This window comes from Poecilia formosa, unplaced genomic scaffold (genome assembly GCF_000485575.1).
Source record: "Poecilia formosa unplaced genomic scaffold, Poecilia_formosa-5.1.2 Scaffold676, whole genome shotgun sequence".
NCBI classification, from domain to species: Eukaryota; Metazoa; Chordata; class Actinopteri; order Cyprinodontiformes; family Poeciliidae; genus Poecilia; species Poecilia formosa.
The window spans coordinates 94,360-111,228 of NW_006800615.1; the positions used below are offsets into that span (position 1 = coordinate 94,360).

Sequence of the window (16,869 nt, forward strand, 5' to 3'; positions counted from 1 at the left end):
GCTCTGGGGACACAATGAAATTGAGCATGTTGGTCACCAAAAAGGTGTGTAGAGAACAAAATAATATTTAAAAGGCATTTCATTTATATTTGAATAAATATAATATTTACAACAAAGTATTTTAATTAAAATACTTTGTTGTAAATATTTGGCACATTTTACAAAAAATAATTGTAAACAAAACATGGGGACATGGAATGTTGCCGCAAAAAAAGAATCACCCAACTTTAAAGAGGGTCAGAGACAGCTCCTGGTTGGATGAGCAAAGGTACGCCTTATTTGAATAAATTAAAGACAAAAATACGCCTTTACTATAAAAGTTTGTACACAGGAGTAACAAATCACATTTGCAACTCTCCAAAGACGTCTTTGCTTTTCTTTCTTTCTTTCTTCTTCTTTTCCATTTGTCTCAGGTAAATGAATGTCTGTTTTAATGTGTTTGGACTGTCTGTGTTGTCAATATGATTTTATACTTTTAAATGTTAGAATAAACTCTGAAAATGTAGCACGTGGAGCGCTTACTGTCATCTCTGTGTGGCTTTTGTTTCCACGCATGGAATCATTGAATCCGGGAACACGAGAATATAACGAGCCAAAAGTTAATTATTTTATTCTCTTAACAATACAAAGGAACTGGAACAATTAGTTTAATTATGTTATAGAATTATATACTCTTAGTGGAATGAAATTGTCATGTTATGGGGTTGAATTTAAAGCAACCTAAATAACAAAGAAATTCATAATCATGTTTGGGATTTCATGCATAAAGTGGGGAAACATATTTTCTTGGAAGTTCAAAGAGTCCTTCAATGGATGCAGTGTTCAAAAACACAATTTTTTGTGGTGTATATTGTGGTATATAACCCGAGACCCCAAAATGTACCAAATTCAGAGAATCACCCTCCTCTTCCTCTGTTTGGTCCTCTTCATCAATGTTATTCTCTTGTTTTTTCTATATTCTGATTGGTTTCAATGCGCTCCAGTTCAAATTAAAAAGGCTTAATAACGTTACTCATCACTGTTTTGAATGGAGGGAGTCAGGTAGTTGGACCATTACACGTCATTTACCCAGAATGCATTGCAGTGTGAACAACAAGGCAACATTCCTGTGAAAATATTTTATTAAAAATTATATATTATGTATATGTATTATTTTTACATCTAAAATAAATATTTCCTAAATAAGGTCTATTTTTTTTAACTAATTGAGGATCCCTTTAAATTTGTCATTTTAACAGACTTAATGAATTCAGTTTAAAAGAAATTTTATTAAATTGAGTTGGATAAGCTTAATTTAATTACTTGTTACCAAATTAAGCAATTCAATTAAGTTGGTTCACAACTCATTTCTTTTTAGAGTGTGCTAATTTTAAGCCTAAAACAGGATGTGGGGATTTCTTTTTAATTTCCTCGTACAAGTTGTCATCTTGAGAAATCTGTGCAATTTTTTGTGAAATTACCCACAAAACAAAAGATTCACCTTCTTAATTCGATTTGAGTCAAATGTATTGAATAGCCAAATAGCCAGTTGGTAGCACTGCTGCCTAGCAGCAAGAAGGTCCTGGGTTTGACTCCTGGTCTGGGTGTGGCATTTGGATGTACTCTCAGTGCATGCGTGGGTTCTCTCCAGGCACTCCGGCTTCCTCCCACAGTCCAAAAACATGACTGTCAAGTTGATTGATCTCTCTCCTTAGGAGTAGGTATTACTTTTAACAAATTTAACACCAATATAAGCAGGAATGGAGTAGCGGCAAAAGCAGTGAGATCGCAAAATTAATGCACAGTTTGGATATTGGAACAATCTGTGGCATCCACTTATTAATTTGTTTTTAGCTTAGTGGTTGCATTTTCATGCTAATAATGTTGTAAAACTATGTTGCTTTCAACTTTTTACATCAGTTTAAGCAATGTACAGTATATATTCTCATCCTAGATTATAAAAACCATTTGTTATGAATATTTGAGGGTTTCACAATGAAAACAATTTTTGAAATCTGTTTTTATGTTTTTCTGTGAATCAAGGTCCAAAATGCAATCCCAGTATGTCCAACAGAATAAAATAAGTGCAATCATTTGCATATTGAGAGTCTACAGAGGCTGATAATCTCCCCACTCGGCTCCCGGATCACTGTTGAAACTTTCAGTTTTATGTCAAATTCACATGAATTAAATGACAGAAACTAATTTTCTCACTGCATCTTTGATTCATTTGTTGAGCTGTAGACTCTAAGTCTCTGTCCAATCAGAGCCAGGTATTGTATAGTTGGTGATTTTAATCAGTTTTCAGTTAAATTGTTAAGTTAATACAATCCAAGTCTATAGAATAGTCAGAAAATGTCACCAAAATCACTCTGTCCCTCTAAAATATTTCAGAAAATCTCAAAAGCGTATCGAAACATAACATTTGCCGAATATCGTGATATATATTGTATAGTGAGCAGAATATTGTGTATCGTATCATATTGTGAGGTTATTGTCTCACTACAGCCATAGTGCGCGTTAAATTAACACAGGCTTTTTTACTGTGCAGGTTGGCTCCTTCTTTATGATCAACCTGTGCCTGGTTGTCATCGCTACCCAGTTTTCTGAAACAAAACAGAGAGAACATGCCTTAATGAAATCAGAGCAGCGCGCCCAGCAGCTCCACCAATCAGCTTCCACACTGGCCAGCGACAGTCAGCCTGGGAGTTGCTATGAGGAGATCATCCGGTACTTGGCCCACCTGGGTCGGAAGGCATGGCGCCGGCTGTTACGCTGGAGTGCTTGGATTCGCCTGCGTCTCCGCTGCTCTTGCATCTGCCAGAAAGGGGCCGGGTCGGCTCGAGGGAGCGGAGTTGGGGAGATGAATGGACTCGCCAACCGGCACTCAGGCCATGCCCCCAATGACTTATCACACCTTCATCAAGTTTATCATCTCCATCACCAGCAGCATCACTATCATCATCATCAGCTGCAGCAGCTTCAACCACAGCTGGCCGTCAGCAACAGAGGGACCAGCTTTAATTATCCCTTCATATCGCCCCTTCTCAGTCACCTGGATGAAAAGGACCGGGACCAGAAGAGGACAGTTGCTATGGATACTATCAACAGACTGCCACAGCTGGTGCTCGAGTGTGGTGAGTTGGTTGAGTGTGTATTTTTGTGTTTGAGAGCTCCCACATGATACTGAGGGAGTTACAGAAGTGCAGGTGGAGGATTTCAAAAGAAAGAATGTTTATACCAATAATTTATTTAATCAATCAAATTATTTTTGTATAACACATTTCAGGAGCAAGGCATTTCAAAGTGCTTTACATCATTAAACACAAAAACACAGTTATGCAACACTGAATCAACAATCAAAAACATTAAAGTTCCTGCCGAGTCTATTGGAGAACTGAAAGGTGGCTAAACTCTTAAATATATAAGTAAAAGAAATAACGCATGGAGACATAGTTCTTGCTGCTAGGCCATAGACAAGCCGGAGATTTATTACACTACCACGGATTCCTCATTGCAGTTTCATCAGTTCAATGCTCAAAAATCTTCCAAAGTCTCAACAAAAAATCTCTGCGTATTCTTAATATCACCCTTTTTTATGCACTCTCATCTTCACTGATGTGAGTTGGAGAGTTTCAACCAATGGCGTTGCTACTCTTGATTTGCGTAAAGATTCTGGCGTGCCTTATACTAAGTGTGTATTGGACGACCTTTAAAATATTTGAGACCTCATGAACTCAACATCTGTTCCATTTCAGAATTGCTGAATAGGACAATTTATGTCTCATCTGTCCAAACACCTGTCCTTTCCAAGTCAGTTTTTGGTTCCATTTGCGCTTTGCACGCAAATGGAAGGAAAGGAGTCAGGTCAGTTTGACCTAGAGAGGCGCCAAAATCCTTTCACAAAAACAACTCCTTAAATAGTATTTCCGCTCTTACATAATCCCCCCATTCCGCTTTCAAGTGGAATCCTAATTAACCTTAGCAGGTGTTTTTGTTAATTGCTGTCCTAAGTTTACATGGCTTCCTGTGAACATAATTCTGTGTATAAACCTTAGAAATACATATAAAGGTCACTTAAAGTGAAATAAATGAATAGTGGGGGTAAACAATGTTTTCATGAGTAACTGTAACTAATATAATAATTCCAATACAATGACACTTGGTCATTGCTTCCATGATTGTTCTTCCATTTGTATAAGATTGAAAAACCCTGTTGTCCTTTTTGTTGCTTTGTGTTATTTCTAGCGAAAAAACTACCTTATGGTCCCGCTCGCCATGGGCGACCGCCAGTATCCCATAATCTGGCACAAATGTAATACAATCATGGATCCACAGTGACCCAAATCATAGATATTCATGATAATAGCTAATACTTCAACACTGATACATAATCTTGATGACAAATGATGAGGAAATGTCCATAACGCACATACAATCAGAGTGATCGTGTGATTGAAATACTAATCATAATAAAAGTATTTGTCGCTTAATGCTTGTGCTCATCCACGCACTCTTACGCTCACATTGTCATTCATACTCACTCTCTTATTCATACTCGCTCATAATGTCTCACACATTCCAACCCAGTTCGGTTTCATTTCCCTTGAATCTTCTAGATTTTTCAACATCCCATAAGCACTTTTAGTTCAGGCATCAATTGTCCTTGAGCTCAGCAGTCCTTTGAATTGGTCATGAAGTGGTCAGTTCACTGGTCTGGGCGGCCATGTGCTTAGTCCGTCTGATGTTTACCGTCCTTGGTCATCCATCTGTATACAGTCCCCAAGATCCATTTCCTCATATCTGCCAGCTGGCTTGTAGCCATCCGCATTTGTATATGACGTCGTTGGTTGCATGCTTTTTGAGTGCTTATTAATCGCGCTACTGTCTGTAGAGCTTGCGCTTGTCTGTGGTGCACCTCTGGGTGGAGCTGGTGTTTGAACCACTGTTGATGATTTATCTGATTGAGCTTCCGGCTCATTCTTTTGCGGTGGGTCAGGGTTACTTTGTCTAAAGCCCATAAATTGATCATCATTCCTGTATCCGAAATCACCTGTAATATTCAGGACTCCTGTCAGGGCTGGATACAACCCAGCAGGGTTCATTTGATCATCTTTGGGTTTTTCATAATTATGTTTAAGCTCAACAAGCTGCTGTTTTAAGTTTTTCCTGTATTCTTCACCTTCTTCCTTAAATAGCTGTAAAATGTTTAATTCTAGTTCTCTTTTGGCTTGTCTTTTCTTTCAGCTGTTTTACAGTTTTCTGGAAGTTTGTTCCAAATTTGTGGTGCATAGAAACTGAATGCTGCTTCTCTATGTTTGGTTCTGGTTCTGGGGATGCAGAGCAGAACCAGAAGACCTGAGAGGTCTGGAAGGTTGATACAACAACAGCAGATCTTTAATGTATTGTGGTGCTAAGCCATTCAGTGATTTATAAACTAACAACAGTATTTTAAAGTCTATTCTTTGAGCTACAGGGAGCCAGTGTAGTAACTTTAAAACTGCTATGTGCTCTGTCTTCCTGGTTTTAGTGAGAACGCGAGCAGCAACGTTCTGGATCAGCTGCAGCTGTTTGATTGATTTGTTGGACAGACCTGAATCAATGCGACTAAAGATAAACACATGGATGAGTTTCTCTAGATCTTGCTGAGACATAAGTCTTCAGGTGATAGAAGGCTGACTTTGTGACTGTCTTTATGTGGCTCTGAAGGTTCAGGTCAGAGTCCATCACTACTCCCAGGTTTCGGGCTGATTGCTGGTTTTAGTTGTAATAACTGAAGCTGTGCATTGATTCTAGATCGCTCCTCTTTAGGTCCAAAGATAACTTCAGTTTTGTTTCTGTTCACCTGGAGAAAGTTTTGGCACATCCACACATTTATCTGTTCTAAGCATCTATTCAGTGATTGGATGGGTTCAGAGTCACCTGGTGACATGTGATGTAGAGCTGTGTATCATCTGCATAGTTATGGTAGCTGATCTTATTTCCTGTTATAATCTCAACCAGTGGGAGCATTTAAATATTGAATAAGAGGGGTCCTCGGATTGAACCTTGGGGTACCCCACATGTGACCTTTGATCTCTTTGATGAGAAGTTTCCAGTTGAAACAAAGGAATCCCTGTTCTTTATGTAAGATTCAAACCAGTTACTTAACTCATATTCATCTACAACCGCTGCACGTAACTTTTTTTTTATTGTCAGCTAAAGAAGGCTTTCATCATTCAAAAACTGTCCCACATACCAGTTTTGCCCAAAATGTTATGGTTTTACGGCTAATTAAAATCAGGTGACGGATTTAAAGGGGCGTGTCCATTTAAATACCCTGTCATCAAACACGCGTGTAAAAAGCGAATTTTCGGTCGGCTGACCGAAAATGTTCGGTATGACTTGACACAGAAGACTCTTAACTTTAGATACTTGACTATATTGGCTTTGTAACCTCATTNGGTTGCATGCTTTTTGAGTGCTTATTAATCGCGCTACTGTCTGTAGAGCTTGCGCTTGTCTGTGGTGCACCTCTGGGTGGAGCTGGTGTTTGAACTACTGTTGATAGTGGTGCGTGCACTGTTGATGATTTATCTGATAGAGCTTCCGGCTCATTCTTTTGCGGTGGGTCAGGGTTACTTTGTCTAAAGTCCATAAATTGATCATCATTCCTGTATCCGAAATCACCTGTAACATTCAGGACTCCTGTCAGGGCTGGATATAAGCCAGCAGGGTTCATTTGACCATCTTTGGGTTTTTCATAATTATGTTTAAGCTCAACAAGCTGCTGTTTTAAGTTTTTCCTGTATTCTTCACCTTCTTCTTTAAATAGCTGTAAGATGTTTAATTCTAGTTCTCTTTTGGCTTGTCTTTTCTTTTAGCTGTTTTACAGTTTTCTGGAAGTTTGTTCCAAATTTGTGGTGTATAGAAGCTGAATACTGCTTCTCCTCATTTGGTTCTGGTTCTGGGGTTGCAGAGCAGAACCAGAAGACCTGAGAGGTCTGGAAAGTTGATACAACAACAGATCTTTAATGTATTGTGGTGCTAAGCCATTCAGTGATTTATAAACTAACAACAGTATTTTAAAGTCTATTCTCTGAGCTACAGGGAGCCAGTGTAGTAACTTTAAAACTGTTATGTGCTCTGTCTTCCTGGTTTTAGTGAGAACGCGAGCAGCAACGTTCTGGATCAGCTGCAGATGTTTGATTGATTTGTTGGACAGACCTGAATCAATGCGACTAAAGATAAACACATGGATGAGTTGCTCTAGATCTTGCTGAGACATAAGTCTTCAGGTGATAGAAGGCCGACTTTGTAACTGTCTTTATGTGGCTCTGAATGTTCAGGTCAGAGTACATCACTCTGTACATCAGTTTTCAGGCTGATCGCTGGTTTTAGTTGTAATAACTGAAGCTGTGCGTTGACTCTAGTTCGCTCCTCTTTAGGTCCAAAGATAATGACTTCAGTTTTGTTTCTGTTCAGCTGGAGAAAGTTTTGGCACATCCACACATTGATCTGTTCTAAGCATCTATTCAGTGATTGGATGGGTTCAGAGTCACCTGGTGACATCGTGATGTAGAGCTGAGTATCATCTGCATAGTTATGGTAGCTAATCTTATTTCCTGATATAATCTCAACCAGTGGGAGCATTTCAATATTGAATAAGAGGGGTCATCGGATTGAACCTTGGGGTACCCCACATGTGACCTTTGACCTCTTTGATGAGAAGTTTCCAGTTGAAACAAAGGAATCCCTGTTCTTTATGTAAGATTCAAACCAGTTACTTAACTCATATTCATCTATTTTTGTTTGAGATAATGATAGCAAATTTCAATATTCTTATTTTATAGGTTCTTATTACTGGTTTCTAGATCACTCTGGTTGCTGTTTGAATTTAGGTTGCACGATAACTCTCAGGTTGTCTCAGGTAGAAGGTCCTGGGTTTGTCTCGAAGTTGCAGGATGTAACTTTAATAAACATGTTTTTTTCTTATTTGTTAAAATTATCATTATGTCACATATCAAACATACACATCACAAAACAAACAAATGGTCATGACATGACGACAGTCTTAATAAATATGGAAAAACATTTTTGTAAAAGCTACATACTAAAGTTTTAACCTTTCTGTGTGAAATTTTTAATTTTTTCCATGCATAATATATATATTATCTCCTGGTAATCAAGTAGGCATGGGCCAGTATGAGATTATTATTTTATGATAATGTAAACAACATTTTCACAGTTTTAGATTATTTGCACAAAAATGTAAATCAAAAATGTATATTTTGATCCAATTGCTTTCATTTAAAAGATAGACAAAATTATCCCTATTGCTGCAATTAAAATTAAAACATATTGACTGTTACAATAGTCAATATTGACTATCGAGTAGCATTTCATAATATTTAAATGCTGTTTTCAATAGCATTTCATTATTATCTATTTTTGTATTTATATTATTAATCTACAATCCTGGGTAAGTTTTTAAATAAATTAGGCAACAATTGCTTAATTAAGGAATTAAGTAATTGCTTAGTTAACCTTAACCCAGATCTTTTTTGTCAGTTAAGCAGTTGACAAAAAAAAAAAAAAAAACATCTGCAGCTTCTCCTCTTCTGTAAGGAACTTCAGGTTCTTCAGGTCTCTTTCATCAGACCCTCTTTATCCAGAACCCACTGCAGATAACGAAAACTCTGCAAGAAGTTCTAATCACCTATTCTAATGGTGATTAGAATAGGAAAAACTTCAGTTTAAACTTCAGTTCACTTCTAAATTTCAGTTCACTTGGAGGGAGGGTCTGAAGGTGAAATGTTGGAGCTTGACATCGGTCTCCTCCAAATTACTGAATGGTAATAAACAGATCTATGAATATAATTGTTAATCATCTTTAACAAGTCATGTGTGTGTTCCAACATTTAATGTTCTGATCATGGGAAAAGGGCCAAACTCACCACTGTGGGTTTAGGGTAGAGGTGTGCCGATCGATCATCCACCGATCAAAATCGGCCAAATCCATTTCAGTGAAAACGTTTGTGAACGTTTGTGACAATCACTGTCTCTTGTTGCCAATTACCAAAACCAATCACCTGTATCTCACTCCACAGCTGTGCAGCTACCTCCTCTTTCCTTCACACTGCGCAAGCACGCAGCAACAAATCCTAAGTAATGTGGTGAGGAACTTCAACATTCAGAATGAATGGGGATGTTTGCGTGTTGCGATGGAAAAATATATCGGCGGTGAAGCACGTCAAAATGCCTCAACACAGCAAATTTAGTATGACATTTAAAACCTGTTAAGCCCAAGATTCCTTGTGAAGGATCACTTTTTCGAGCGACTTCGGTTAGCTCCGTAAACAACCGCTACACGTGACTTTTTTTTTATTGTCAGCTAAAGAAGGCTTTCATCATTCGAAAACTGTCCCCCATACCAGTTTTGCCCAAAATGTTATGGTTTTACGGCTAATTAAAATCAGGTGACGGATTTAAAGGGGTGTGTCCATTTAAATACCCTGTCATCAAACACGCGTGTAAAAAGCTAATTTTCGGTCGGCTGACCGAAAATGTTCGGTATGACTTGACACAGAAGACTCTTAACTTTAGATACTTGACTATATTGGCTTTGTAACCTCACTTCAGGGTCGAAATTCACCTGAAACCCCCTCCCAAACTCATTCATTTCTGAATGAGTTTTTAGCAGCTCTGAATGAGGTGCTAACGAGGGTGTTCTGTCAGATCAGCATACTTTGTCAGATAGTCATACGCTGTATACGCTGTCAACAAGAGAGCGTATACAGACATGTATACGCTGTCTTTACCATATGATTTTATTTAATCAGCAACATAGAATCATGACGTAGATCATCATGCACTTTGTTATGAACAGCTGTATGGCATCCTGACTTAGCGGTTAAGTAGGTTAATGAGTTTTACACGGGCGTGTGTTGTAGTTGACTGCAGCTGGAGTCAGACCTGCTTTAAATACACTTTGAAACGACGACAATGCATGTATATCTATCTAGTTATCATATTACAAACAATTTAATGACTTATTTTCGTCATAACTTGTTGCGTATACTGAACTGACAACTCCACTGACGGTCGGACTTCTTAATGCGCATGCGCAGGCATGGTACTCACTGCATGTATGCTATCCTGACCATAAACATTAATACATAGACGCCTCATGGAGCGGGTCGGCCCGTTGCAGCGATACGTAATTGCGTCCGCCATATGGAATGTGGCATCTCTGCCAGTAAGCTAATACAAATGAATGGACCAAACTTCAGAAAATGCCGTTCCACAAAGTATTTTTAGCTAATGTTCATCATCGACCTACTCACATATAAACGTGAATATATTTGGAATTTAAACAATCACCAAAGACAACATTTATGACTTTTCATTATATTTTAATTGTAATTTCTGAATAAAGAAAATAAATGTGAACCTATAATACAATTGATTTTGATAAATNGTGTGTTGTAGTTGACTGCAGCTGGAACCAGACCTGCTTTAAATACACTTTGAAACGACGACAATGCATGTATATCTATCTAGTTATCATATTATAAACAATTTGTTGCGTATGCTGAACTGACAACTCCACTGACGGTCGGACTTCTTAATGCGCATGCGCGGGCATGCGTACTAACTGCATGTATGCTATCCTGACAGCGTATGGCTATCTGATAGAACAACGGCGCTTTCCTGCTTCAAAGATCACTCGAGCCAAGCTGATTACCCTCCCCTCTCTTCCTGTTTCGTGTGTGGCAGCTAAAAGCAAAAATAGTACGGTAGGGGTATTTCTCCAACATGGCTTTGTGTAGAAAACCCAGGCTTTGGGAACTGATAAAAGTGGCATTTTACATTGTGATCATTTTATTTATATAATTTTATTACTTTAGAGCGAGGAATGTTCAGTTTTGAGAGGGTAGGGAAACATCTTTCTGCAATTTAGTCTCTGAGTAGTGCGTGATTTCGTCACAATGTCCCGCTTGGAGTCGTAGAAAGAGCTGTCAGTTCATTATTATGTATATTACACAATGCACAATGGTACAGTTTGCATATATATGGGGTAAATATCCTGACCAAAGTTTGTTATATGTAGAAAGTGTCATTCAGTTGTAATCACCCATTTAATTTGAACAGATTCCCAGTTATGATGTGAAAACACGTGTCACAGATATTTAGAAATGTGCCAAAATTACCTCTCCGTGTGGGAAATTTCTTGGTAAAAAATTCTTAAAAATCTGAATTTCAACTGATTGAGTCCAAATTTGGTGAACTTTTACACAACATGTAGATTTAAAAGTCTAAACTACTTTTTTGTGTTTAAAAATAATATTTTAGTGATGTTTTTCAATACTTATTTATAAAAAAAACTTTTGGCGAGGTGGAAAAGTAAGCTAAATTTCTTATATTCTATCACTAATAATTCAGGCAGGGTAAAAGATGCACTCGGCTTGTACTGCAGCTTGAATAAAATGTGACTACGTAGCATTTTCCTGGTGCTGACCCCAGGAAACCATTCTTTGTTGTCTTACCTTTACAGAGGTACCAAAAGTTTGCACTTTAATCTGATAACTGTGAGGCTATTATTGATTTATTTTTGTATGTTTTGTCATGCGGAAATTCATTCCCCCGCCCCCTCAGGGCCTAACAGGTCAAGAAACAAGCACTTGACAGAGTACGACTATGTCGAGGCTCACTGCAGGAAAAAAAAAACATCTGGAGCGATCAGACAGAAGGTAGGGCAGCGCACAGCTAACAAAACTCATCCAGATTAGCATCACGGTCAGAAAGCTGAACAAATAACCCGAAAAATAATTTAAGTCTTCGAGCTTGCTGTGGAAGATGCTGGTTCTGCTCTCGTTGTTGAACCGCCTCTACGGGTAGTAATATTTCACGGATGGAGTGCCATTTAACTTCCACCAGACAGTGAACTCTCACACCAAACAGCTGCTTAAAGCTACAAGATGTAACTTAAATTTTTTTTTTTATTATCTTTTGCTATGTCCTAACATGAGATAGGGTTAGGATTACCCTAACCCTAACCCTACCCTATGAACAAAAAAAAATAAATAAATAACCCAGTTCTTTTCAGCAGGTTCCAATCCAGAGTGAAGATTTTTGGCTGAATGTCTCCTACCAATTCGGAAGAAGTTCCTCTGTGATAGAAAGTTGATAGGGTGTGGTATTTCTGTGATCTGCTGTGGGTTAGCTTGCCAGTCTGGACGTTATAATACCAGACAATCTAGGATTTATCCTAGATCNTATAATACCAGACAATCTAGGATTTATCCTAGATCTTGAAGTAGAATCCTTGAATGGGAATCTGCAACAAACCTGGTCTGTATAAACAGGCCTAAATTATCAATTCCACATGTCTTATCTTACAATAGTTTACATAACAGTAATTAAACTTATTCAAATACTCAATTTCTCTTTACACAGTGATAGTGTCTTATAAAGTAAAGAATCTCAATTTAAATGTTTCATCTAAATGATGAAATGTACTTAGATCAGTGTATGACTGAGGTCAAACAGGCTAGGGAGGCTAGTGATAGCATACTAGCTCCCGAACAACACTCACCAGTTCCCACTTGACAAACTGTGATCATCAGTGATTCTTGAGAATAGGGACAAAACAGGTCCTATGGATAAAGCATAAAATTTGAATATACACAAAATATATTTTTTTCAAATATGTGACTAAACTAACCTGGGTCATGTGAGCACAACAATGTATATTTTCCAGGTATTTGCTGAATATTTTTTTATTTTAATCATTGTAGTTGGTGGATGATGCCTGTAAAATCCCTTGTCCCAGAGCAGAATTCAACACATTATAATTGTTTAACACAATTATAGAAATACTAACATTATATATTATGACAATTATGTATAAGTAGTCATATAAATAATTATAAAAGTATCAATAAATTGAATTAAAAATAATTTTTATATATTTTCCAACTCCATTGAAATTTGTCCCTAGTTTTTGTGAACACCGTCAGACATAAAAAGAATATAAAAAAAAATCAGGCATTATTGAGGGGCACCAGAACTTCTGAGGACCCCATGACCACTTCCTTTCTCTTCCTTTGCTAAGAGGCTAGTTAGCTTAAGTTATTCTTTAGTTTTTTTTCTTCTGTTTTATTCCGAAGTTGTTCGTCACAACCAAGATGTGTCAACGCCATAACTGACAATTTACAAAACTTTGATGAAATTTTGTGAAATAAAAGCTTAATTTTGGTTTAATGTAAAGATTTGATGGATCTGATTTGTCATATTTGCATACATAAGGTTGAGAAATAAAAAAAATATATGGGAAAATTAAAACCCATTTTGTCCCTATTCTCAAGAATAACTGGATTGCTAGAACGTTTGGCTGAAACATTTGCATAGATTTTCTGTAATATCCAGCAAAACCAAGAAAAGATTGCAACTCTTTAAGGTTGCGGGGGACTGGCAAGGATTTTAATGAATCAATCTTTTCTGGATTAGTTTCAACTCCTTTTTCAGAGACAATGTGTCCCAAATAACGTACAGAAGACTGAAAGAACTTACATTTCTCTGGAGAGAGCTTTAGTCCAAACTGCTTCAACCGGGAGAGCACACGCAGCAGCCGTTCCTCATGTTCTTCCAGAGTGGCAGAAAAGATGATGATATCAAGGAAGACAAGGACTTCGTTAAGACGCAGATCTCCCATGCACCTCTCCATTAGCCGCTGAAACGTGCTAGGTGCATTTGTAATTCCTTGCGGCATCCTGTTCCACTCCCAAAATCCAAGGGGAGTTACAAAAGCTGTTTTAGCCTTACCTTCTTCTGCCATCTCTATTTGATAATAGCCAGATTTTAAATCCAACACAGTAAACCATTTGGACCCTGTCAAAGCACAAAAAGATTCTTCCAAATTAGGAAGGGCATATGCATCTTTGATAGTTTGAAGATTCAGTTTCCTGTAATCTATGCATAGCCGGACGGAACCATGACGTTTCCGAACAACAACTATTGGAGAGGAAAATGGTGATTTAGACTCTCTTATGATGCCAGCTTTGAGCAGGTCCCTAAGATGTTCATGGACTGCCTCCAGATCTTGGGGATGGATTGGCCTTGCTCTGTGTTTAAAAGGCGTTTCATCATTAAGTTTAATGGTATATTTAACTGCATCTGTACAGCCAAAATCCATATCATGATGAGAGAATACTTCAGGCATGCTGTTCATTTTGTTAATATGTTCCTTCCACTCAGGTGGAATGGGAGAGTCTCCAAAGTTAAACTCCAAAGTGGTTTGTTGTGAAGTTTGAGATGTGGTTTGTTGCGACAAAACAGTAGGGTATAATGGTTAAAGGTGACATGGACACCTCTTGCTCCGATTCATTTTTCATGATCACTGGGACTTCTGGGACTTTATATGGTGGATGCTGTGGCAGTGTAATTAGACAACTCTGAACGCATAAACCCCCTGGTAAAGGTGAGCTAGGGTGTTCAACAATGGCCCACTTATCTGCAAATGGAGGGGTGATTTTAACAGAACCCTCCAGGACAATGGTTTGGCCAGGTGGAATAAGGACTGGAGTGGTGCTTAACAGCCTGACAGTTCCTGCATTTCCTGATTGATTTTGCTGATGCCTTAACTGTAGCAGCTTCAGGATCACTCGATACCCTTGGGCCAAGGGTTGAAAATGTACATGGTCACTGCTAAGATGTTGTTCATACAATGGCTCCAGTGTGTTCATGCCAATAAGTACATTAGATGGCCTATCAGGACTAGTATCTGGGACCACAAGAGCGAGCGTTGGTACCTCTATATTTACTCCTATGAAGTCTTCAGGGAATGTGACCAGCTCCATGTATCCCAGATACTGAACAGACTGTCAGGTTGTTACCTTCAACCTGTAACAAATTATCCAGAGGCATTATAGGTTGGTTGCTTTGATTATCATTATAGAAAGAAACTGGAATAGTTGTCACCTGTGAACCAGCGTCTAGAAGTCTAGAAGGCAGTTACACACATGATCAGAAATGTCAACAACATCAGCACACTTTGATCCATTCAAGCCTTTGGGTAGTTGAGTGGGTAGTTTTTTAACTTGGGCTTGCAGCCTTGCACATTAACAGTCTTTCCTTTAATAAGTAAAGACTTATTAAAGGAAAGAATTAAAGAAAAGACTTTAATAAGTCTTTTCTTATCCCAGTTTGGCTGGTTCAATTTGTCCCACAACAGGAACCATGCCTAGTTTAACTTCTTCTGAAAGATGTTCTGCTGTCGCTGAGCAAAATGTTTCCTTTTTCTGGCAACAAGAGCAGGGTTTGGTTCATTATTACATTGTGGCTTAATATGACCATTTTCACCACACCTGAAACAATAACCAGGTTTAACATAGACTGGTGGGGACTGTTGGGATGTCACTGTATTGACCCCTTTTACTCTCTGCTTACTGTACGTTACCTTAGGTTGTGATGTAGTCCTGGGCTGGGTGGTGGTGGATGTTAGCTTAGCCAGCTGCCGCTGTACATCTGCCAGTTGTTCTGCTAGCTGCTGAGTCAGTTTGATTAAGGCAGCAACTGCTCCACCATCACCCAGATGTTGTCATCCGGGAAGTTTTAGCTGCCTCTCTGTCCTCTTCAGTATGTAGAAGTAGTAGCAGTTCAGAGAAACTAGGTGGGACCAATTTCTTTTGTTTTAATTGGAGTTCAGCAATCAAAGTATTGTCCCAACAACCCCTACAGAACTGGCTTATGAGGTGCCGGTTTACATCCTTGGCTAAAACACCACCTCGTTTCAGGGCTAAGTTTAATGCTACCTGCAGCCGCTGGAGGTATGAAGATGGCTTCTCCCCTGCATCTTGAAAAGTGTCCATGAAACTCTTCTCCATCTTGGACTGCGCCATATGCTGAATCTAATATGTTCAGATACACAGTAGGTGGAGTATCTGAACTTAAATGCTTCAGTATATCAGCGGCTGGGGGAAGTAAACTCTCCACGATCCTCCTTGACCGCTGAAGCTCAGAAACTTATGGGTCTTTTAATAGCAGATCCACTCCTGAATGCCAGGTCTCGTAGTCTGCTTCATGTGCTGGTCTAGGCAGCCGTCCAGAAAACACTCGGAGCCTCTGTAGATTGTAAGCACTTTCCTTAGTCTTCATAATGTGTTCCACCATGTAGTGCTGGACTTCAGGTGGTTGGATGTCATCATCGTGAAGAGAAGGTCTCCAGGTCTCCGTCGTGAGGTAGGTTGCTGCTCACTTCTCGGTCTGGGAACTGTAGGATTAGTGCCAGTTGACAATGTTGGCTCTTTCTTCATTGTTGGGTCTGCAGATGCTGCCATAACCTCAGACTTCTCATCAGGATCCTCCATCTTAGCAGCTGAGTGAAGTTCAGCAACCGATTGTCCAATCGGAGTCATCGTGGATTTTAACACCTCTGCAAAATCCATGCCAGAAAGCTTTGCAAGTTTCTGTAACTCAAATAAATAAGAATGAGTTTTACTCTGTGCAACATGTTCTGCATATACAACAGTTAATTCAGAGAATAAAAATGTGTCTGACTTCTCAGATGATTTGAGTGAATTAGGGCTGAAACGATTCCTCGAATGATTCGAGTACCTCGATTACTAAAATTCCTCGAGGAAAATTTACCTGCCTCGAAGCTTCGTTAATTTATGTTTTATTAGTTAGCGCACCGTGTTCTGGCCGGGACTTCATTTGCGTTGCGCGGAGCTCTCACTTCCGCCTCTGAGTTGTTGACAAAAGCTAAGTCTCAGCGGCATAAAGTCCAATCCAAGATTGGCCCGTGGGGATTTTATTGATTGATGATAGACTTTTTATCGTTTTTGGGGAACCAATAAGCATCCTTAAAATGACTGGGGGAATGCCTGGAGTACGGCAGCATTTCTCCTA

At 38.8% G+C, this 16,869-nt stretch overlaps 1 protein-coding gene across 2 annotated transcripts in view; it reads left to right on the plus strand.

Moving 5' to 3' along the window:
• LOC103130789 (voltage-dependent T-type calcium channel subunit alpha-1G-like) overlaps positions 1-16,869 on the plus strand; it is a 166,375-nt gene that overhangs the window by 86,847 nt on the left and 62,659 nt on the right. For both annotated transcript variants that reach the window (XM_016666184.1, XM_007542289.2), the window contains exon 9: positions 2,531-3,116. In XM_016666184.1, the coding sequence (XP_016521670.1) occupies positions 2,531-3,116 (586 nt within the window). The remainder of the gene's footprint in view (positions 1-2,530; positions 3,117-16,869) is intronic.